This window comes from Rhinolophus sinicus, linkage group LG06 (assembly GCF_036562045.2).
Source record: "Rhinolophus sinicus isolate RSC01 linkage group LG06, ASM3656204v1, whole genome shotgun sequence".
Classification (NCBI taxonomy): domain Eukaryota; kingdom Metazoa; phylum Chordata; class Mammalia; order Chiroptera; family Rhinolophidae; genus Rhinolophus; species Rhinolophus sinicus.
In genome coordinates this window covers 103,533,852-103,556,480 of record NC_133756.1, presented here as the reverse complement: position 1 = coordinate 103,556,480, position 22,629 = coordinate 103,533,852, and the positions used below count along the sequence as shown (strand labels likewise).

Genomic DNA, 22,629 nt, shown 5'->3' with positions numbered 1-22,629 from the left:
GGTGTTCCTCAGAGTTGGTCCTAAGCTCATCACTCTTCTCATTCTGCAAATTCTCCCTAAGTGATCCCATCTACTTCTTTTTTTCTTTTTTTTAAATTAAAGTTTATTGGGGTGACAATTGTTAGTAAAGTTACATAGATTTCAGGTGCACAATTCTGTAATACATTAACTATATCTCACATTGTGTGTTCACCATCCAGAGTCACTTCTCTTCCATCACCATAAGTTAGGCGATCTCATCTACTTCTATAGCTTTGGTTACAATTGATATGGAAACGAACCCGAAGTCTATATGCTAGCCCAGTTCTGTGGGCTACTATTGTATTCATCTGCCTACAGCACATCACTGGATGTGAAGTTCAACACAGGCATGTGAAGTTCAACATGTCCAGAACTGAGCTCATCACCTTGCCCACTTCACTGACTCCCACTTCTGATTTCTTTCTTGGTTGGTGGCACCATCACCAACATTGCTCCCCAAGCTAGTAGCCTGTGAGGTTAATTCAACTCTCCCTTTTCTCTCAACTTCACATGCAATTGTTTGTTAGCAGTGCTATCTTGTTTCCTAAATACTTCTGCAATTCATTCCTTCGTCTCGGAATCCCACAAACAGCACAAAGTCAATTATTCAAAGCTTAACTCATGACCCCTTCAAACCTGCTCTTCCTGTGTTCCCTGAGTAGGATGTTGTCCCCGATCCACTCAGTTGCCAAATATGGAACTCTGGCATCACAGTTGATTTCTCCCTCTCCTTTGCCTTATATAACTAGGTAACTACCAATTCCTGATGTTTGGCCTCCTATTTGCCTCTTAACCCTACTGTCATGCAGGGTGTCATGCGGGGTCTCTTGTCCCGTTCCCCACATAAGAACTCAGGATACGGTGAAGCCAAAAAGGAATACCAACAGAGCCATAGATAGGGAAGTCATACCACTATTCTCGCTGGTGGCTGGGTTGGAGACACAGGAAGCAAGAGCCACATTATCCGCAACCTGCCGTCCACTTCTCTCTGCCAACCAACCTCACTTGCTAGCTGCAATCTGCCATGCTAACTGCAATCCGCTCTTGCTAGCTCAGCCACCATCTTCTTGCTAGCCCCCATTTTCTGCTAGCGTAGCCACAGCAGTTATATTAGTGGCCAATGGCTCACTGGTTACAGCTGACGATCAACTAACTAGCTGGCCATCCAATCACACTTCATGGCAATTTACTACCTGAGTGAGCACCTTTCCACTGTGTGGGCGAGAGCCTGGAAACTGCACTCCTGGCTCTGTCCCCACACCTACCCACTTCTCTCCATTCTCAGTGTGATCATCTTTCACTTCCTGCAGTTGTATCCTAATTGGTTTCCCTGCCTTCAGTCTTCAGTCTTAATTCCCTGTGACCTCTGCTTTAAAACCAAGACAGAAATGATCATGTCAGTAACGTCCCTCTCCAACCCCCCCACCCCATTTTCTAATCCTGATTCCTGGTATATTTAACTAGACTACAAAAGCTAGGATAAGGGCCACAATCCATTTACCCTTGTCACCCCTGCACCTAGCCGACTGTACTTCGCACGTAATAGATGCTCAATAAATATGAACCTGTACTCATGCCCTCTCTGATTAGAGGTTATTTACAGCAGATAAATCCTTGACATGTTCTAGGTGTGTCAGACCTCTGGAGGCACAGCGGATCGTGACATGGTTTACTGTTGTACGAGTTGGAAGCCTTTAATGAAAGCAAGCAGAAACTAACTGTAGCATAATCGTACCAAACGAATTGTGTACTCAATACACAAAAAGATGCAAATCCCAAGGCATCTTCATGATTTGTACCTTAAGACTATAGCCACCCTCCTGGCTCTAGACAAATATCTTTCCCTATTTGGAGATCTGTCTCCTGACCTGTGAAATGAACATATTGAGAGAGATGAAGTAAAACTTCAAACCGCGGTATGAGAAATAACGGGGCTCTACGTACTTAGAGGCTGGCGCGTGCCCGTGCCCGTGCCCGTGCGCGTGCCCGTGCCCGTGCGCGTGCGCGAGGCGCGGGCTTTTCCGGCGCGATTGTCCCGCTGGCCTCGGGGGAGGCGGGACCTGGCGGATTCCCGCGGTGTGGCCCCGCCATTGGCGGGCGGTTTGAATGACGGAAGTGACGGCGGCTGGGCGATGGCTGCCCCGCAGGCGCACGAACGGCTGTTCGGAAGCCGATCGGCGGCGCCCGCCGGGGCCTTCGCTGTCTGAGCTGCGGTTCCTGGCTCCCGGCTCCCGGTTCTCAGGTGAGTGACGGTTCCCACGACCTCCTGACGCTCGGGAGCTGGGAGTGTGCAGGGAAGGAAGCGGACGTCGGAAAGTTGCGGCGCCGCGAATCCAGCACGGCCGCGGTTCTCAGGCCTCGGCGGGCGACGGGCCCTGGCTCGGCTTTAAAGAGCTCCGGGGCGTGAGGCACGGCCGGACCCGGACCCAGACCCGCCCGCTCCGTGTGAGCGTCTCCCCGGGGCCTTTACGCGTGTGGCTTTGCGCGCTCTTCCGGGGTCGGGCCGCGCGGGGTCCCGGAGCTTCCAAGGCCGGGGTACCCGGGGCGGCCTCCGCTGTTCCTGTGCTGCTGAAAACTCGAATCGGTGCGTCCTGCCCATCTCCCCCCCAAGGTCAGGCGCGGACGTGGCCTGAAACCTGGTAGCCGTTTAAAAGCACCGCGTGGAATCGTTTCATGCGGAGACATTGCTCTTTTTTGGTATCTGTCACCTTTAATGTTTTGGGCATTAAGTCCTGCCCCAAACTGAGCTTTTAAAACAATGGGGAACGTTTGAGTCTTTATCTAGAAAGCATTTGGCAGTTTCAATTTCAGTAAGGGACATAATCATCAGATCGCGTGGGGTAAGGTATGATTACTCCCAGTGTGTAGTTTAAGAAAAGGCCCAAATGACTTGACCAGTGTCTTCTGCTATAAGTGGCAGTGTTGGGTCTTGAACCCAGTCTTCTAAATCTAGTATTTTTGATTACAATATGCCAGGTGTCATTTAATCAGAACAAAATTTTGCAAGATACATAGTCTTTCTTTTATTGGATAGTAATAATACATAGAATTTAAAAATCTATATTGATATAAATAAGTGAGGGAGCAGGGGAATTCCTTCCTTGCAGTAGAATTCCAATGGATAAATGTAGAAGGAATAGGGAAATAGAAAATGCTTTTTGATAATTGCCACAGTAATTGTTTCAGACAACAATCATCAGTGGATGCTAAACAGTGGGCAAAAGTTTGATGAGCATCGGATTTCTATAGCCTCAAGTATCTCTTCATCAGATATTACAAAGGAAAAGTAATAACTACAGTGGAGAAACCTAGTAGAAACCTGCCTTAATTAACCACCTGATCAAAATTCCCCACACTAGTAGTAAGACAGGTTACCCACATTTACCTTCTATGTGATGCCCTGAGAAGGGTGCATTATCACTTCTGTGGTGTTTGTGGGGACAGAGCCCCAGAAAGTAGTTTACAGGCTCTCGGCCTCACGAGGAAGGGTGCTGGCTCGGGTAGTGGATGGCCGTCGGCTGAGGCTGGTTGGCCGTCGGCTGTGGCCAGTTGGCCAATTGGCTGCTGATATAACTGCTACGGCTACGGAGGAGAGCCAAGGATTGCCGAGGAGAGCAGAAGAGAGTAGAGGAGCCGAGTAGAGAGTGGAGGAGAGTCGTCGGTCAGTTGGCAGAAAAACGGACAGCAGGTCGCATGTCCAGTGAACCCAGCCTCCAGTGAGACCATAGCGGTATGACTCCCCTAGCTATGGCTCCATGGGTGTTCCTTTTTGGCCTCACCACATCCTGCGTTCTTGTGTGGGGAGCGGGAGCAGAGACCCCGCAGGCCTCTGCGCATGACAAATGGCACAGCGAGCAGGGTCTCCTGCACGACAGTGTTCTTGCCACAAATCCATAACCTCATTTTAACCACAAGAAAAGATTGAACAAATCCAAAATCGAGGGACATTTTACAAAATAACTGGCCAGTATTTTTGAAAAATGTCATGATCTTGAAAAGAAAGACAGGCTGAGGAACTCGCCCAGATTAGAGGAGTTGAAGGAGACATGACAACCGACAACCTCTGCAGCCATGAGAATGTAATTCACAGACTTTCAGCGCCTCATTCTGAAGTTCATATGCATGGATGCTTCCCCTGGGCTGCTCCTAGCCAGTGACAGAGCCTAGCCAATAATTGAGCATAGTAGGCCTGTTCCTGAGAAACAAGGGACTTTAGCTTGAGGACTTCCCAGAGGTCTTGCAGAACCTTCCTTAGACTGCATGGCAGTCTTAAGAGGCATCTACCCAACTTTTCTCCCTCCTTCACTCTGTCAGATTTGCATGAAAGTGCATTGTTCCCAGCTTTTACTAGCTTCCCATTTTTTCTCACACAAGCATTTCCTCGAATAAAATCTTTGTGGATTTAATCTCATCTTGGTACCTGCATAGTACCACGACAATCAAATGCAATATATTGCCCTTGGATTGGGTCCTAGTGCAGAAAATGGACATTAGTGGGATAATTGATGAAATTTGAACTTTTAACTTTCTCTGTAGACGAGTTAAAAGTATTGTGCCAGTGTTAATTTCCTGGTATGATTATTGTACTGTGGTTATGTAAGATGTTAGTTAACATTTAGAGATGCTGGCTGTCATGTGGGGTGTTATGTGGGGTCTCAGCTCCCGCTCCCCACATAAGAACGCAGGATATGGTGAGGCCAAAAAGGAACACCCACGGAGTCATAGGTAGAGGAGTCATACCACTATAGTCTTGCTGGCGGCTGGGCTAGAGAAACAGGAAGCAGGAGCCACACAATCCGCAACCCAACGGCCACTTTTCTGCCACCCAACCTCACTTGCCGACTGCAATCCTCCGTTGCTAGCTCAGCCACAGCAGTTGTATCAGTGTCCAATGGCTAACTGGTTACAGCTGATGGCCAACTAGTCATAGCTGATGGCCATCTACTACCCGTGTCTCACCCATGTGAGGTCGAGAGCCTGGAACCTGCTGTCTGGGACTCTGTCCCCACACTGGGAAAAGAGCATATGGGAATTCTAATTCTGAAATTATTTCCAAATAATTTTTTTGATTATGTAAAAGAGAAAACAGTTACTCTATCCCATCCTAGGAGGTGAAAATAACAAATGTGTGTATATTTTCCTATAATCCTCTAGCAAATGAGATGATGAATCCTCAAAACAATCTGAAAAATTCGTTTTTTTTTCCTTTTTTATTTAGGTATAATTTAGACAAATCTAATATACCATTTGAGGAATTTGTACATAGTTATACACCTGTATAACTACACAGATCAAAACAGAGAACATTTCCCCCACTCCAGCAAGCCCTTTGTGTCCCCTCCTAGTCGGTAACCTCCAGAAAGATGACCCCCTATTTTTAACCTCTCATCATGGATTAGTCTTGCGTGTTTTTGAACTTCACATAATGGAATTTTATAGAATGTTCTCTCCCCTCCCTTGATGCTATATCTGAGATTTATCAGGAATTAGTTTTAATAGTCTCAATGTGAGTGAATTTTTGAAGACCTTCAGACAAATTAATAAAGACCCATTGTTAAGACTGAATTTAATCTTGCTGATTTTTTTCTTTATTCAGTTCTTTCCTATTCTTCAAGCCCTGCTTGCAAAAAAATACCAGCCTAAACAAAATTTCTCACTTTACATGTTTTAGCAAGTCAGAAAGTCAGGAGCCATGTTGAATAAGGAAACCAGATTCTTCCCTTTCCTTTGCCGGTAAATATTGTCACTTAGGTCAAGTGCTTTAACCCAAGAGGCCTTTATTTCTTCATGTATAAAATGGGAAAAACAAGTGGCACTTTACCTGCTATTACCAAAGCCTTGTGAATATCAGCTGAGTGCGATGTATTGGAAAACATTTTCAAGCACAAGCAATTATTCCTTTTGGCATCAGAGTCCTGTTGAAAATAGTAACAATGAAGTATACCACTGTAGCACTTTCTGATTATTAACTCGCTGAATTAACTCATTTTCTTTAGTCCACACAGTTACCAAAGTACCTAGTATTTATTTATGTTCAAGGCTCTGTTTCTAGTCTGTGGACATAAAACCATGAAGAAGACGGTTCCTGCCCTCACTGAGCTTGTGTTTTGATGGAGAATTCACTGGGAAAGTATTAGTCCCCATTAGGTAATTCTGAATTCTCCTAGCCACTGTTCTGTTTACACTTTAGTAAAGATAGTATCCATCCACGTAAGTGAAATACTGCCTGATAGTTGTTACATATTAAATTAATATTAAAAGAAAACTATAGGCTCTGTTCTTCAATTGTTGGGAATCTAACTAGAAAGGGCAAACTGTAATTGATGAAAAACTAGAGGAAAGTAATACCAAGACAACATAAGATTAGTCACCATATGAATGTATGATCGGTGAGCAAGTCAGGAATGAGTGGATGGGTGGGTGGAGCAAGAATTACTAGAGAACAGCCTCTTGGAGAAGTGAGGCTTAATTAAGCGAAGCTTCAGAAAGATGTTAGTATCCAATCACCCAGATTGCCTGCCTGGTCATTGTGAGGGGACCTGAGAAATACTGACTTACCTCAGATAAAACCATGGTCATAAACTGATTGTGTCTAATTTTTGGAAATGGCAGTAATGGGAATGAGAAGATACCAGAATCACCTGAGGAGTGTTTTCAAATTATAGAACCTTATAGATTCTTACATTCTTTCCATTTCTCCCTAGCAGACTCCCAGATAGGGGCACATTAATCTGGTGAGGAGAGTGTGAATGTATTAAACAGTACAAGTGTAAACAGTACCCCTAGATAAACAGAACTGGGGATCTAAATACCTGACTCATCCAAACAACACAATTGTTCCAAGAGGAAGTTTTTAAAATGATTATTCACTTAAAAAATCACACCATTGTAATTAATGAAGAACTGTTTACTGTTCAGGGGTTGATGTGATTCCATATGATATGGTAACACTTGGTGATCAAGTTATATACAATGGGGAGTTGAATCTAGGGACCAGGAGCCCTTGCAATTACAGCAGTCTTGCTGGTTATGAACGGTTATCGAATGTCTAAAGTGTTAGATTGTAATTGTGAAAACATTTATTCTGTGCTAACACATCTTTTTAAGTCTTTGTGCTTTTTTACACGTAAGCCAGGTGAACCCTGGAAATCCCAGTCAGGAATGTCATGTCCCAGATACTCTGTGTAGACAGTGATCTGCTGTAGATGGGGAAAAATTTTTTCAAGTAATTCTGATTCATCCTCCACTTACCCCCTTCCCATCCATCTGAGAACCACTGATTTAAGTGCTGAATTAATAACTGGTATCTGTAATAAGTTGGACTGTGTTTACCCAAATTACTCTATTTGTGTGTATACAGCCCTTATCAAATAAATATATATTTTAAAAATTATTCTCATCTTTGCTGCCCTATTTTAATAGACATTTTTCTCTCTTCAAATTCAGAACCTTTATACATACAGACACAGAAATGAAAAGAAAGGTAATAAATGCTGGCAAACTGAGATTGAGTCCTAATGAGGAAGCCTTCGTTTTAAAAGAGGATTATGAAAGACGACGAAAACTAAGATTACTACAGGTAAAAGTTTATTTGGAACAAAGTTTCAAATTCTTTGTCTTCTCCAAATTATTAGTAATTTTTACATTAGAATGTTCTAAATAAAATGTTTCCTGTGAAAACCTTTTCTGGCTGTACAGGAGCTCTGGTTCTTGCATATTAACTAGTTTTTGGAGCATTTGAAAAAATAGGCTGAAATGGTAAATAGATTGAAGAAGAATTTGAAGATAGGGATTATTTGACTCAATAATTATTGGAAAACAGTTCTTTAACTATTTTTAATTAATTAATTTTTTTATTAGTTTCAGGTGTACAAAGCAATGTATTAATAATAGACATTTAAACCCCTCATAAAGTGATAACCCCCCCCCAAGCTACTACCCCTCTGACATCTTATACAGCTGTTACAATACCATTGACTATCTTCCCTATGTTGTACTCCACATCCTGTGACTGTCTATACCTATATATTTAGTTATAGTTGATATTCAATATCATTCTACTTCAGCTCGTCAGGTGTATATCGCATTGGTCAGGCATCTACACCGTCTGTGACATGATCCCCTGATAAGTCCAGTGCCCATCTGGCATCTTACATGATCTTTACAACATCGTTTATTATATTCTCTATACTGTATTAACTACCAATTTGTATTTCTTAATGCCTTCATTTTTTTTTTACCTTGGCCCCAACCCCATTCCCATCTGTCACCCTGATAGATCTAGTACCTATCTGGCAGCATACCTAGTTATTACAGTATTATTGACTATATTCCTTATCCCATGCCCTACATCCCCATGGCTACTGTATAACGCCAATTTGTACTTCTTAATCCCTTCCCCTTTCACCCGTCCTTAACCCCCCTCCTATCTTAAAGAAGTCCCGCTAAGAGTCCTTGTAATACTGGTTTGGCAGTGATGAAATCCTTCAGCTTTTTCTTGTCTGGGAAGCTCCTTATCTGTCCTTCAGTTCTAAAGGACATCCTTGCTAGGTAGAGCAATCTTGGTTGTATGTGATTGCTTTTCATCACTTGGAATATTTCCTGCCACTCCTTCCTTGCCTGGAAAGTTTCTGTTGAGAAATCAGCTGACAGTCTTATGGGATCTCCCTTGTAGGTAACTAACTACTTTTTTCTTGCTATTTTTAAGATTCTCTCTTTGTATTTAACCTTTGGCATTTTAATTATGATATGTCTTGGTATTGGCCTCTTTGGGTTTATTTTGTTTGGGACTCTCTGCGCTTCCTGGGCTTGTATGTCTCTTTCCTTCACCAGGTTAGGGAAGTTTTCTGTTATTATTTCTTCAAGTAGGTTTTCAATGCCTTGCTCTCTCGCTTCTCCTTCTGGTATCCCTATAATGTGAATGTTGGTATGCTTGATATTGTCCAAGAGGCCCCTTAAACTCTCCTCAATTTTTTGGATTCTTTTTCCTTTTTGCTGTTCTGGTCAGGTGTTTTCTGCTACCTTCTACATCATTGGTTGGATCTTCTGCTTTGTCTACTCTACTGTTGATTCCCTGTAATATGTTCTTCATTTCTGTTATTGTATCCTTTATTTCTGACTGTTTCTTGTTTATGGTTTTCATCTCTCTGTTGAAGTTCACCCTGAGATTATTGGGCATTCTTATAACCAGTGTTTGAAACTCTGCATCTGATAGATTGCTTATCTTCATTTCTCTTAGTTCTTTTTCTGGAGCTTTGTTCTGTTCTTTTATTTGGGAAATGTTTCTTTTTCTCCCCATTTTGCCTGCCTCCGTGTGTTTTTTTCTATGTATTAGGTAGGTCTCCTATGTCTTCTGGTCTTAGTAGAGTGGCCTTATGTAGTAGGTGTGCTGTGGGGTTCAGTGGCGCAGTCTTTCTGGTCACCTGAGCCACACACTCCAGGTGTGTCCCTTGTGTGGGTTGTGTCTGCCCTCCTCTTGTAGTTGAGCCTTGGTTGATAATTGCACATCAGTGTGAGGGACTGACCCTTGGGCTCACTGGTTGTGAGGACTGGCATTGACTACAGTGGAAGAGTTGCTGTGCAGGGGCTGATTCTACAGAGCAGGATCTGCCTCAGCAGGACTCTGGTGTCTACCCAGTCTGCTGCTTGGGTGTATTGTACTTGGAGGTGGCTGGGTGATGCTCCAGCTCATTTTGAAGCTGGCCAGTGGGGGTGCCAGCCCCAGGACTCCCTTGGAGAAGATCCGCTGTGGGTCTACTTCAGCCACAGCCTGTGCCCCGGGGCCACCTAGTGGGAGCCAGAAAGAAATCCGCAGATGGCTGCCACCCTTGCCGTGCTTTGGAGCTCCTTCAGAGGCCAAGCTGCTAACCAAGGCTGGCTGCTGCTAGTCCCAGCTTAGGGATACTCAGCCCGAGGTATAGGACATGCTTAAGCCAGATGCTGCTTGTCTGGCTTCTGTGAACTTTTGAGAGACTATAGGAAAGTCTGCAGCTTGAGCCAAAGCAGGTGGTGTGCATGAAAAAGCCACTGAAAGCAGCCTGGGTGTGCCCAAAAGTTGGGCCGGGCCAGGTCTCAAATCCGGCAGAGACTCAGGTATGGCGGCTGCCTATGTTCTCACGCTGAGAGGGGGAGGGCTCAACAAAGAAATAATGGCTTCTACCAGCTCCCCCATCCAGGAGAAAGCCACCTCTCTAGCCCCCATCCCAAGCCAGACAACTCAGTTCCCCACAGTTTGTCCCTGCCGCCTTTCCAGCTGCTGCCCCAGCGCTGAAGCTCAGAGAGAGTGATTCCACTGGTGGTAAGTCTGTGCACAGTCCCTTTAAGAGGAGCACCTGGGAATACAGCTGCACTCAGTCTCACTCAGTCACAATCTCTGCTGGTTTTCACAACCAAAAATTATGGGGACTTCTCTCCCCAGCACTGGAACCCTGGGCTGGGGTGGGGCTGGGATCTCTCGCTCCTTTAAGGGATGAGGGGACCCCCACAGCCAAAACAGCCCTCCCAATCTTTAACGGTCACACGAGGGTGTGGGACTAGCCTGTTTCGCGTCTCTGACCTCCCTACCAGTCTGGAGGTGGTTTCTTCTGCACGTCCTTAGTTGAAGGGCTTCAGTTCAGTATGATTTTAGACGATTGTCAGTAATGGTTGTTTTGTAGCTTAGTTGTAATTTTGATGTAGTTGTGAGAGAAGGTAAACACAACGTTTACCTACTGCACCATCTTGGTTGTCCCCTCTTTAAATATTTTTAAAACTATGTGTAACTGATTTTAGGAAGATTATAGCAGGAAGATTAGAATGACTTTGAAGACAACTTACTGGAAAGATTATTAGCTACAAGACAAATTTATTAAGAAATTGTTTTTTTAGAATAAATTAGTTAAGTCTTCATGCAGCATGTTTTAGGTGCCATTCTGCCTAGAATTGGGGATGATGTACCACAGGTATAGAGTTCTAATCCAGCCTTATCTGTGCTCATCTGGGCTATAAATTTTATTGAATCATGCTTAACCATTTTAGCCTCTTAAGTTATTAGAATGATAATGGCAGTACTGTTAGGATTCAGGGGGCAATAACCAATCAGGAAACTTTAGAAGTTGTCTTGAGATTTTACTTTCTTTTCTATATCACTTGGATTTTTTGCTTGTCTAATATAATATGAATATTTGGGAGAATTGATAGACCTAAAGAGAATTCCTTTGGGTTCCTATTTCTAAATAGCTTTTCAAAAAACTTTAAGTAATCCTCTTGTCATATAATCTGTTAAATATTCTTTAGGTTCGAGAACAAGAAAGGGGCATCGCTTTACAGATAAGAGAGGATATAAAACAGAGGAGAAATCAGCAATTTATTCGTTTGGCAGAGGCACTAAGGACAGAATGGGAAGAATCACAAACTCAGAAAATAAAGAACTTGGAAAAACTTTATTTGGCAAGTTTAAGAAATATGGGAGAGGGACATCAACAAGCCAAAGAAAATGTAAGTGAACACTTATTTGACTACTTCTCTGTGGTAGTAATATTGGTTAAAAGTAAATTGTACTTGTTAAATGCTTGTGTGATAAAAATATTTTCACATAGAATTTCTTTTGAGCAGCCTGAACTTTGTAAATTTAATATAATTCAAGAATGCTGCTAGGTTCATTTCCTAGTAAGAATCATGTTAAGTAAAATCTATTTTCCTGTGTTGTTTAAATTATCATTATTCTTTTCCGTTCCTTAACTATGTGGGCAAATAAAATACCTTCTGAATCAGAAGTTGTGGTTTCAAGCATTTTGGAAAGATCCAGTGGGGTGAATTCAAATTTCCCACTTTGTTATTCCTCATACCTGTATAGGTGATGTGTACTTTTCACATCAATAAAATGTGTACTTTTGTAAAACATGTATAGATGAATGTGCACACACTTAGATTTCATTCACACATAGTAAAAATTCTTTGATGATGGGGCCGGCCCGGTGGCTCAGGCGGTTGGAGCTCCATGCTCCTAACTCCAAAGGCTGCTGGTTCGATTCCCACATGGGCCAGTGGGCTCTCAACCACAAGGTTGCCAGTTCAATTTCTCGAGTCCCGCAAGGGATGGTGGGCTTCGCCCCCTGCAACTAAGATTGAACAGGGCACCTTGAGCTGAGCTGCCGCTGGGCTCCCGGATGGCTCAGTTGGTTGGAGCGCATCCTCTCAACCACAAGGTTGCCGGCTCCACTCCTGCAAGGGATGGTGGGCTGCGCCCCCTGCAACTAGCAACAGCAACTGGACCTGGAGCTGAGCTGCATCCTCCACAACTAAGATTGAAAGGACAACAACTTGACTTGGAAAAAAGTCCTGGAAGTACACACTGTTCCCCAATAAAGTCCTGTTCCCCTTCCCCAATAAAATCTTTAAAAAAAAAAAAAAGAAAAGAGAAATGAAGTTTAAAAAAAAAATTCTTTGATGACTTTCAGAAAGTCAAAGTACGTAGAACTTAACTCAATACTTAAGACTGCTTCCCGGCCTTACTATGTTTACTGTGATTCATGGTTGGAAAATACAGGCATGCCTCAGTGATATTGAAGGTTTTGTTCTAGACCACTGCAATAAGGTGAGTCACCTGAATTGTTTGATTTCCCGATGAATACAAATGTTGTGTTTATTCTGTAGTCTATTAAGTGTGCAATCACATTGTATCTAAAAAACAGTGTACATACCTTTATTAAAAAAATGCTTTAATGCTAAAGAATGCTAACCATCATCTGAGCCTGTTGGAAAATGGCACTAATAGACTTGCTCAATGTAGCGTTACCACAAACCTTCATTTTGTAAAAAACGCACTATTAAGTACAATAAAGCAAAGCACAGTGAAACGAAGTGTGCCTGTACTAGATTGCAGTCCCAGAGGTAGTCACACAAAATAAACAAGCTGGTTCCAAAGAAGGGAGGTATTTGATATCAAAATACTAGCAAGGAAAAGAAATATCTGTAAAGAATGTGGCAATCAAATATGTTCCTTGGATCCCTTGTTTTAGTTTGTGTTTTTAGTAAAAACCTTAAGTTCTGACATTAGATATTTGTAGCTTTATTTATGCCACTGTGAACTTTGTGTGTTAGTTCAATATTTACTAAACTTCAGTCATTAGAATACCACCTTCATGATTTTTGCCCTGATCTGGGGAACCAACCAGGGGTTGTACTGTGTATTACCTTTTAATCTTGTTTAACATAACATTTTAAGTAATATATATATTTTAGGAACCTGACTTGAATGCTCTGGCACAGCGGGCAGCAGAAAGAAAAAGAAAAGCAGAAATGAGGCATAAAGAAGCTCTGAAAGTACAGAAAAATAAAAAAGAAATGTTAATGAAACAGAAAACCTGGTAAAGTAATAATTTTTACCCTATTTTCCACGGAAACTGATATAGCTGGAAGTAGAGGCTGCATTGGATATTGTTTAAGCAGATATTAAATAAAAGTCATCATATATCCATTGTGTTTGTTAACTTGGTTTAAAAATAATGCAGTGAGGGAGTGGTTTGCTGAGGTGAACATAGTCACAAGTGAGCTTTCCTTCTAGTCTGACTGTAGCAACAATTACTAAGTTTCTATAGAAGTGTATGGCTAGTTCAGAATGCATGTCAACCAAAATCTCTGTTGCTGGTGTCAAAAAAGAAAAAAAATCAGTGCAATTAAGAATATTAAAAGAGGTTGTAGACTCTTTGGAAGTCATTAGTGAGTATTTTTGCATATTCTAAAAATGAAAGAGGCTGTTACTGATCAGCAGTGGTCATTGTATATACAGTGGCCCATCCTTATCAACATTTCAAGTGTTTTACTCTAAACTATCCTAAACTAAGGAACATTGGATGTGTGTTGGGTCAGTTCCACTTCACATGTTTAGATACATCTCTTTCACTTGGTAAACATTTTCTTACATGCCCACTGTGTATAGACTCTTTATTAAACAGCATACTGAGCCTGTGGAATCAGACTGGAGGGTTTCTTCAGATCCTATGGTTTTTATATTTTTAACTCCAACAGTTGCTGTAATATTACCTGAGAGATTAATTTATGACATCTCTTGTTTTTAAGGCATATAAAAGCTCGAAAGGAAGCACTGCTTGTGGAAAAAGAGAGATCTGCCAAAATTACAAGTCTGCCACCTCCTCCTCCAACTCTTTTTGAGGTGAATTATTTTGACTGTTAAAAACTAGGTTATACTAATTGTTTACTATTAGAATTCACTGTAGATCAAAATACCATTTGTTAACTTAATTTTAAATTGTATGAGTAACACAAGTATATCTGTAGTATTTAAAAATAATGCTGCAGGGGGTGGCCGGTTAGCTCAATTGATTAGAGCGTGGTGTTCATAACATCATGATTGCTGGTTTGATCCCTGCATGGGCCACTGTGAGCTGCACCCTCATAAATAAATAAATAAATAAATAAAATAGTGCTATGTATCATTTTACCTGTAAATACTTTCGTATGTATCTCTGATATATAAGGACTTTTTTTTAAGCACAATACTAATGTTATTCCCTATTTCATCTAATATCCAGTCTGTGGTTCAGTTTTCCCCAGTTGTCTCAAAAAATCTTTTTGTTGTTTGAAAAAACCTGCAGTGTTTTTGATTTTTTTAAAAACTGAAAGTTTGGCCCTTTAAAAAAAGTCCTTTATATATATATTTTTTAAAAATAAGCCTTGGATTATTTGCCCTATAGACTTTCCCACACTCAGGATTTGGTCATTGTACATAGATATCATTTTATAAATAAAGAAATTAGGTTCAGATAAGTTAATAAATTTACATAAGATTACATAAAATAATGAGAGAGTTCTCTTTATGGGAGTAAAATGTGTACTTTTGTGACTTGGGACTGATTTTGGAAAAAAGAAATTATTAAGTAAAGTGGAAATTATTTTTCAAAGGTATTGGTTTCCTTGTTCACATTAGCTCATTGTGGTTATTGAGATGGCTATTTGGATGATTATCAGAATTAAACAGTTATTTTTATCTAATAAGTTAAATAGAAAAGGAAATTAAGACCTAAACAAACACAGGAATGTCTAATTTAGTTGTATATACAAGTATATATGTGTGATCAACGTAAGTACTAGATATTTGCCTCTTAAGCCTTTCCTTTTGTCAGCCTTCCTGCTTTTATGTTGAGCCATCTGCCATGTAACATTTGATCCAACAAAATTCAAATGGAGGAGTCAGATTTCAGTCACTCCCTCAATTCCGTGTTGAAAGGCAGGCAGTGTCTTATCCATGATGCCTTTTGATTGCCTTTGTCATAATTCCTAATGTCCCTAACAAGCCAAGGTCAAAAAACTTTACAAAAAGCAAACAAAACAGTGTGTGTAAGTGATTTGGCAAATATGAATTACATGTAAATGTGAGGTTATAGCTTTTTCCCAAAACTTTTTATTATGAAAACTTTCAAAATTTTCAAAATACAGAGAAGTTAAAAGAAGAGTGCAATGAATAGCTGTTTGCATTGTGTGTAGGTTTCAAATAGGTGTTTGTATGTATGTATGTATTTGAAGGCAAATTGTAGAGATCACCTTTTACTCTAAATACTTCACAATGCTTCTGGTAAGAATACTGATATTCTCTTATGCAACTATAGTATCACACTAAGAAAATTATTGTTAACTCCTTAAAACCATTTAATATACAATCTATAATAAAAATTCTCCAATTGTTCCTAAATTGTCTTATTTTACAGCATATTTTCTTTTTTTATAACAGGATCCAAGTCAAGGTTCACCTGTTGCTTCTGATTATTTTGTCTCTTTGGTCTCTTTTAATATAGAACATTATCTCTCCCAACCTTAGCCAACTTCATTATTTCATATTTTTTGAAGAGACTAGACTAGTTTCTCATACTATGTATTTGTCTCGTTTAGTTATGGTGGTGATTGCATGAGATAGCCATCATAAAGGTATATTTTTCTATTTTTAATTACCAAGTAATGTGGGAGATGATATTTGGTATCAAACAGGTATCTATTATTCTTCTACATGTATTCATTGACCTACTTCTATTTGAAAAAAGAAAAGAGAACTTGCTCTTATTAGTGGGCATGAACCACCGTAACCAAATGATCAAACTTAGAATCAGTAATAGGGGAGCATCTTACCTTTATGTGCCTGTTGATGTGATACATTAAATTATACAGCATCACCTATTTAATATTCGTGACTAAATATAATCTAGCTTTTAAACCTAAATTCAAGTTTAATGGAAATACAGTGCGCATGATCCCATGTGAAAAAAACAAATAAGGATAACTGATGAAAATACAAAATTATTTTTTTGCATTGGGTCTAGCTTTAAATGAAAATTAATGCGTTTAACCTAATCTATTTTCTGTGTTCCGTTTTTCAGAACATCGAAGTAAAGAGGATTTCTAATGTGAAAACAAGTAATTCTACCTACCATCATCTTCATACTTTCGTGAATAGAGAGGTAGACACAAAGCAGGTGACTGACTTACTTTTTGTTCATGACCCTCACTTTGTTATTTCTCATTGAATTGAGTTATAGCTTGGTTGTGTGTGTGTTGTTTCCATATATCAAAATTTGAACAATTCTACCAATGCTATAGAGTAATCATGAAAACATCTTTTAAATATGCTTTCAATTATCATGTCATGTTTAATATGAATGATGGTTTAATATGAATGAAAGGAGTTGGCTATTTAAATGGTTATATTTTAAAGTAGCTGATTTAAAAACTTTTATTGTAAAAATAACACATGCTCTTTGTGAAAAATTTGGAATTACCCTGTTTCCCTGAAAATAAAACCTAGCCGGACAATCAACTCTAATGCGTGTTTTGGAGCAAAAATTAATATAAGACCCGGTCTTATATTATAGTAAAGTAGGTGCTTAATATTTTTGTAGGTGCTTAATATTTCGTCAGAGAATTTATTTAACCATTTTTCTATTATCCCATTTTTTTCTTCTGTAAATAATGCAAACATAATGCTCTTACACATTTTTGTCTACAACTCTGTATTCCTAGAAGAGAACTTACTGGTTCCAAACTGTAACATTCGGCAGATACTTGATATGGATCATTAAATTGCCTTTGAAAAGCATTAGCAATATATGAAAATGGCCATATTATCAGACCCTTGTCTGTGTGGAATATTATGGCTTAAAAACTATTTCCAGTTTTAATAATGACAAATGATATCTCGTTGTTATAATTGCTATTTTTTTGTAACAGTGGGTTTTAATTTTTTTTCCATGTTGGATATATTTGGCTACTAGGAAAATCAGCATTTTAAGTATAGCATTCATTTGGAGTTTAGAGTGCCACAAACACACATTTTGGTTGACTACTTAATAGCAGGTATTAAAATCAGTATTCAATCAAGACCTAAGATAAATATCATCGTCATAGAATTAACTTGTAAGAATAAATATTGAGATTTGTTTAAAATCGTAAATTATCACAAGTTTAATGTTGTAATACAGGAATAATAACTTTAGTCTATTGCTAACTTGCTTTTGTGGTTACTAATACTGCATTTTTGTAGTATTAGATAGATGTTCCCTTTCAACTAAGATTAATGAAGAAAGACTTTTTTTGCCTAGCCCTAATATAGGCTACCACTATTGGTGTTACAGTAAGTTATTAAACCTTCCTCTTTAACAGTAACTAAAAGACCTACCTCCTTCAATTTCTGGACTTGAAGATTGGATCAGTAGCTATAATGCAGTTTTATAAAAGCAGTCCCACAAACTAAAGCATTCTAATATTTTCTTTTTACTTCTTCACACCATCACTTAGGAAAACATCTGTCCTTAAACCTTGGGTTTAAAATATGGCAGTGGAACAATGTGCTTGGTTTGCAAAATAACAAATTTATCTCTGAATTTTAATCTGCATCTAAGCTTATATCACATGCACAATAATTTAGCGTCTTTCCTGGAGTGGCATGATAGGCTCTTTAGCAGGTTTCTGTAAAAAAATACTTACACTTTTGGCATATATCTTTGGTTATTTCTTCAGTAGCTTCCTGCAAATAAAGTATTTTCATTTAGTCAGTCAGCCTTTTTAACATCTGAGAGCTGCTATTATGTTTTGTTTGAATATCCTGGTAAAGTACTTCTAAAATCTCTTGTATGCCACAAAATTTGTTGTTAGCTGAAGAATGATGAAAGTGGCCTGCTATATTCCTAGAACCATTCGTTCTCTAAATTATGTTTTGCTGCATTTACTTTCTATACATGCAGCTAAACAAAACATCATATGCTTAAAATTCCTAAATTACTCACGGCCTTCATCATGTCTGTTCTTTGACAGTGACAGTTGCATAGCACTTTTGAAAAATGGATTTTTCATTTTAGAAATATTCCTGGGTCTCCAGGAATATCTGCAGACAAGTAAAGCAGAAACAGTTAAATTCATCAATTTAAAAAAATTCTGATGTACAACCCAAATGTCTGATGTACAAGATATAGAAGTAGCATTATGTAATATCATTCTGTGCACTGCAGATTATAATTCATGAAAAAATTTTCAGAAACATGTTTTCTAAAAAGAATTTTTGCTTGGGATTCACAGTTTTTGCAAATTTCACATACCTTTTGAAATCAGCTACTGAAAATGGAATCTAATAATTATTTTAGTCAGATTTTTGTTTAAATTTTTAATTGCATTGACACATATCCATAAAGGATTGTCTTCCCAAAGCATTCTTGTAAAATCTTGTTTCAAGGTTTGGACAATAACAATAAAATTTGTTTGGGGTACTTAATTGTTCTCTAACTCTTTATTTTCTTCCTACCCTTTATATTCCTCATTGTGTCTGGACTTAAAATGTTAATCATGAATGTTGCATGTTTTAAAGTTTTTCTTCCCTTAAAATTTTGGTTTACCAAAATCCACATTCTGCTTTTAGTTTACCCTTAAATGGTGTGAAGAATCCCCTAAATGGAATGAAATATTGTTCCTGAAGGTCATTTGTTTAATGTTACACATGTTAATGCACTAAATAATTTTATGGAGATTATAATTTTGATTTAATTTAACTTTTGTTGTTCTGCCCGGCATATTTAGATTGCATAGTTATAGGCTCAAAAGTATATAATATTTTTCATAAAGTTGTTTGGCCACTGCATTCTTTCTTAATATATTAACTGTCAGTCTCTTTACCTATTTATCTCCCTATTTGAGAGTTTTAAATAATTTAACATACATACTTAATAGCTTCCATGGTCATCCTTAATTATTGTTTCACCTGACCAATAGATTTCAACATATAAAATACATAAGATTTTTACTTAAAGTTACATTTTCAGTGTTTACCTATATTTGAAAGTGAATGTTTAGATATAATAGTAAATTCAGGTTATGTGCCTCTCCCCCCTTTTCGTATTACTATTGTTATGTTAATGAGATATAATGATTGACAACAATCTCATAATCATTGGTTATGCACAAGTTCTAGGAAGCCAGAAATTATGTTAAAGTAGGTGTTTTGGTGATTTGGCCTTCCTAAGGCTGAAGCCAAGCAGCAGATGTTGGCTGAAAACCAAAGACAAATCTCTGTGCTTCTCTAAATGACTTAAATAACCTTTGATGTTTGTGGTTTCTGAACTACTAGCTTTGTGGGTGTTTACCTTTCAACATTGTCAATTTTAATAGACTTTCTCTATTAACAAAAAATGATGGAGGAATGCATTTGGATGAGTATAGTGTAATTTGGTTTGAAATGAACTTGTAAAACTAAACCTGCAATTTGATCTTTTTCGTAGATACATGCTGATAATAATGGTGGGCACTTAAAAACAGAACTCTCTTTATAGTTTAATTTTAGACAAGTAGAAAAACATTTTAAAGTTGCTTTGTTTTTCAGTTATCGCTTTGTTTCACACTTTTAAATTGTCTAAAATATTACTGATTGACTGCTAGCCAGATCCTCATTTGGCTGCTGAGGAAGAAGCTAAAAGATTGGAAGAAATACAAAAACAAGCAGCGAAAGAGAGAATGGAGCAGAATGAAAAGGCACATGTACGGGGTTTCCAAGCAATGAAAAAGATCCATTTGGCTCAAGTAAGAATTAAATTCTGGCTGTGACCACTACTGATAGATTTACGGATAGCATTGCAGAGCTGATCAGTGAATGTGCTCACATTAGTATGAAGTATGAAGAATGTGAAAATATGGTCTGAGTCATGATTTCAAGTTTCCAGACTTTCTTTTACCTCCTGTTTCAAATTCAGCTTGGGCGAATCTGTCTGTTCTCACTTATAGTATATTGCTATTCTAAAACTTTTACTAATGATGAATTTATTAAAAGTTTAATATTTTAATCAGTTCAAAAATAGCATGAGAAGAAATCACTTTTCTAATTACTTGAATTGCATTTGTGATCTGCAAATTTTAGGATTCAATTAATTAAATATTTCTTGAGCAAAAGTGCTTGATGGCTTTGCAGAGAATTGATTCAAAGGTAGCGACATGGTCCTTGCTCAACGAGCTTTGAAAAAGCAACTGTTGCAGAGTTGCAAAATGCATATAATGAAAACTGGCTTTATCACATTTGCTTCACTTCTGTCATGCCTACTCAGTGAGTGTTTATTCTTGAAACAGCAGAAAAATGATTCGTCTTTTTAGGAGTCTGATTTTATATTCTGAATTTGACTAATGCATTTGGGTGTTTTAAATACTCATCCGAGGAATGAGTTTTTAAATACTTTTGAATAGGAATTAAATGCCTGTTTTATTAAACTATCTTGTATAGTTTGAACTGAATTATGACATTCTCCCTTAAATGTTTAGCTTTTATAAACTGTGAGTAAACTATGACTAAAATAACTGAATGACTGAATTATTACCAGGAATTCTCATCTAAGTTTTAAGCCTATAGGAAAGAAATGTGAAAGCATCATAAACTGATCACGTTCTTGCACAAATCAATAGTATCTAATGGTTAAGAAAGTAGACTCCGTAGTCTGCTTGAATTTTTCTCCCTTCTTCACTGCTTTGCTGTTTGATCTCAAGCAGGTTACCTAACCTCTCTGAACTCTGTTTCGTCATCTGTTTTGTGAGGATGAAATGAGCTTAGTAAAGCCCCTAGAATTGTGCCTGGAATTTTATAAGCTCAGTGGTAGAGGTAGTTGTTATTATAAGTAATTCAAGTAGAAAAATATGTAATGATTTTAGAGAATTTAATGAGATGATTTGAATCTTAATGTAAATGAAATTCATTCATAATTTGATTTTCAGGGCATGGCTAAAAAGTTTATCTTCAAATGACAAAATATTTAAAACTTTACATAAGAATAAGTAGTGTGTGAATGTTATCACTTGACAAACACCTTGTTATCATACAGGAGGCTGTCCACCTTTTTGTAGACTTGGTGTCTCTTACACAAAATTGGCGTCAAAACCGTGCAATCCCATTACTGTTAGAGCATTTTTTTCCCCCTCTCTGAACGTTTTTGCTGTAGACCCCATTGTGCTTTGGGATCTTATTTCCTGCTAATGTCTATTGTAACTATTTGGCCTCTACCTGCCTCTTTCACTTTTATCTTTTTTGCTTTGCTACCTTTGCCCTCTATGCCCTCTCCCTAATGAACAGCATACTTTGTCTGAACACCCCATGCCTTCATCTCCATACCTTTCTGTTTCAGTTGTTACTTCTCACTCGTACTCCTCCTTCACCCACTTTTGTCTTGCTAAATCCTCATCCCAAGGGTTGAGAGCTTTCATGCCCCTGCCCTGTCCTCCATCACCAAAACTCGGTTGGGTAACCTCACTAAAACATTTGTTTAAACTTCCATATTAGCTAGACTCTTTATGCTAAAAGAGATACTTACAGATCTCCTTTAGTCATGGTGATTCCTAAAAGTGTCAAGTAATAAAAAGTATCCTCTGTTAAGCACAGTCACTGGTTCTTGGTGCCTACGTGAGACTGGTATATGCTGCTGGCTCTGAGGAGACCTGGCACAAAGTACATTGCAGGAGCCATGGCAACTTACATAGGACGTAACTTCATGACTATCCTGAGAAAGACTGTAAGTGGCAGGTACTTTTGAAGCTTTGTGGCCTAATCAGTACCACCATCTTACAGTACTTATTAACAGAATACTAATTACCTGTTTGTTGGTCTGTAGGCTGTAGGTGAGATTATGTCTCTAGCATCTATCATGGTATCTGGCATTCAGTAAATATTTTTTTGAATGAATAAATTAACTAATATACTTTGGGGGCAGAACAAATGGTAGAGGGAAGGGAACCCCAGGCCTTGTTCCTCAGGATTTCTCCACTTTTCCCTCTCTATTAATGTTACTATCCAACATTTGTGACTCAGCTGTTGTTAATTAATTTTCTTTATTCTTGAAGAATCAAGAAAAACTAATGCAAGAACTCAAACAGCTACAACAAGAGGACCTGGCACGTAGGAGACAGACTGTAGCAAGAATGCCACCACAACTACTTGAACTTCCATACAAACGTAGTGAAATGAAAGAAGATTGGCAGAGAGAGCTAGAATTTGCCTTCGAAGACATGTACAATGCAGACAATAGTAAGATATTTTCAGTTAACTTTCAACAATTATTTTAAATGTTTTGGTGGGAAAATATATTTGTATTGATGAAGCAAGTT

At 38.7% G+C, this 22,629-nt stretch overlaps 1 protein-coding gene across 5 annotated transcripts in view; it reads left to right on the top strand.

Moving 5' to 3' along the window:
* The first annotated feature begins 2,129 nt into the window (after positions 1-2,129).
* Positions 2,130-22,629, top strand: part of CEP295 (centrosomal protein 295) — a 49,495-nt gene continuing 28,995 nt past the window's right edge. For 2 of the 5 annotated variants that reach the window (XM_019737512.2, XM_074335594.1), the window contains exons 1-7: positions 7,468-7,600; positions 11,296-11,496; positions 13,243-13,367; positions 14,080-14,173; positions 16,389-16,484; positions 19,930-20,070; positions 22,366-22,549. In XM_019737512.2, coding sequence (XP_019593071.2) covers positions 7,493-7,600; positions 11,296-11,496; positions 13,243-13,367; positions 14,080-14,173; positions 16,389-16,484; positions 19,930-20,070; positions 22,366-22,549 — 949 coding nt within the window. In that variant the 5' untranslated portion in view covers positions 7,468-7,492. Of the gene's footprint in view, positions 2,606-7,467; positions 7,601-11,295; positions 11,497-13,242; positions 13,368-14,079; positions 14,174-16,388; positions 16,485-19,929; positions 20,071-22,365; positions 22,550-22,629 lie in introns of those variants that run through there. The other 3 variants (XM_074335595.1, XM_074335596.1, XM_074335597.1) reach the window with 3 other exon arrangements.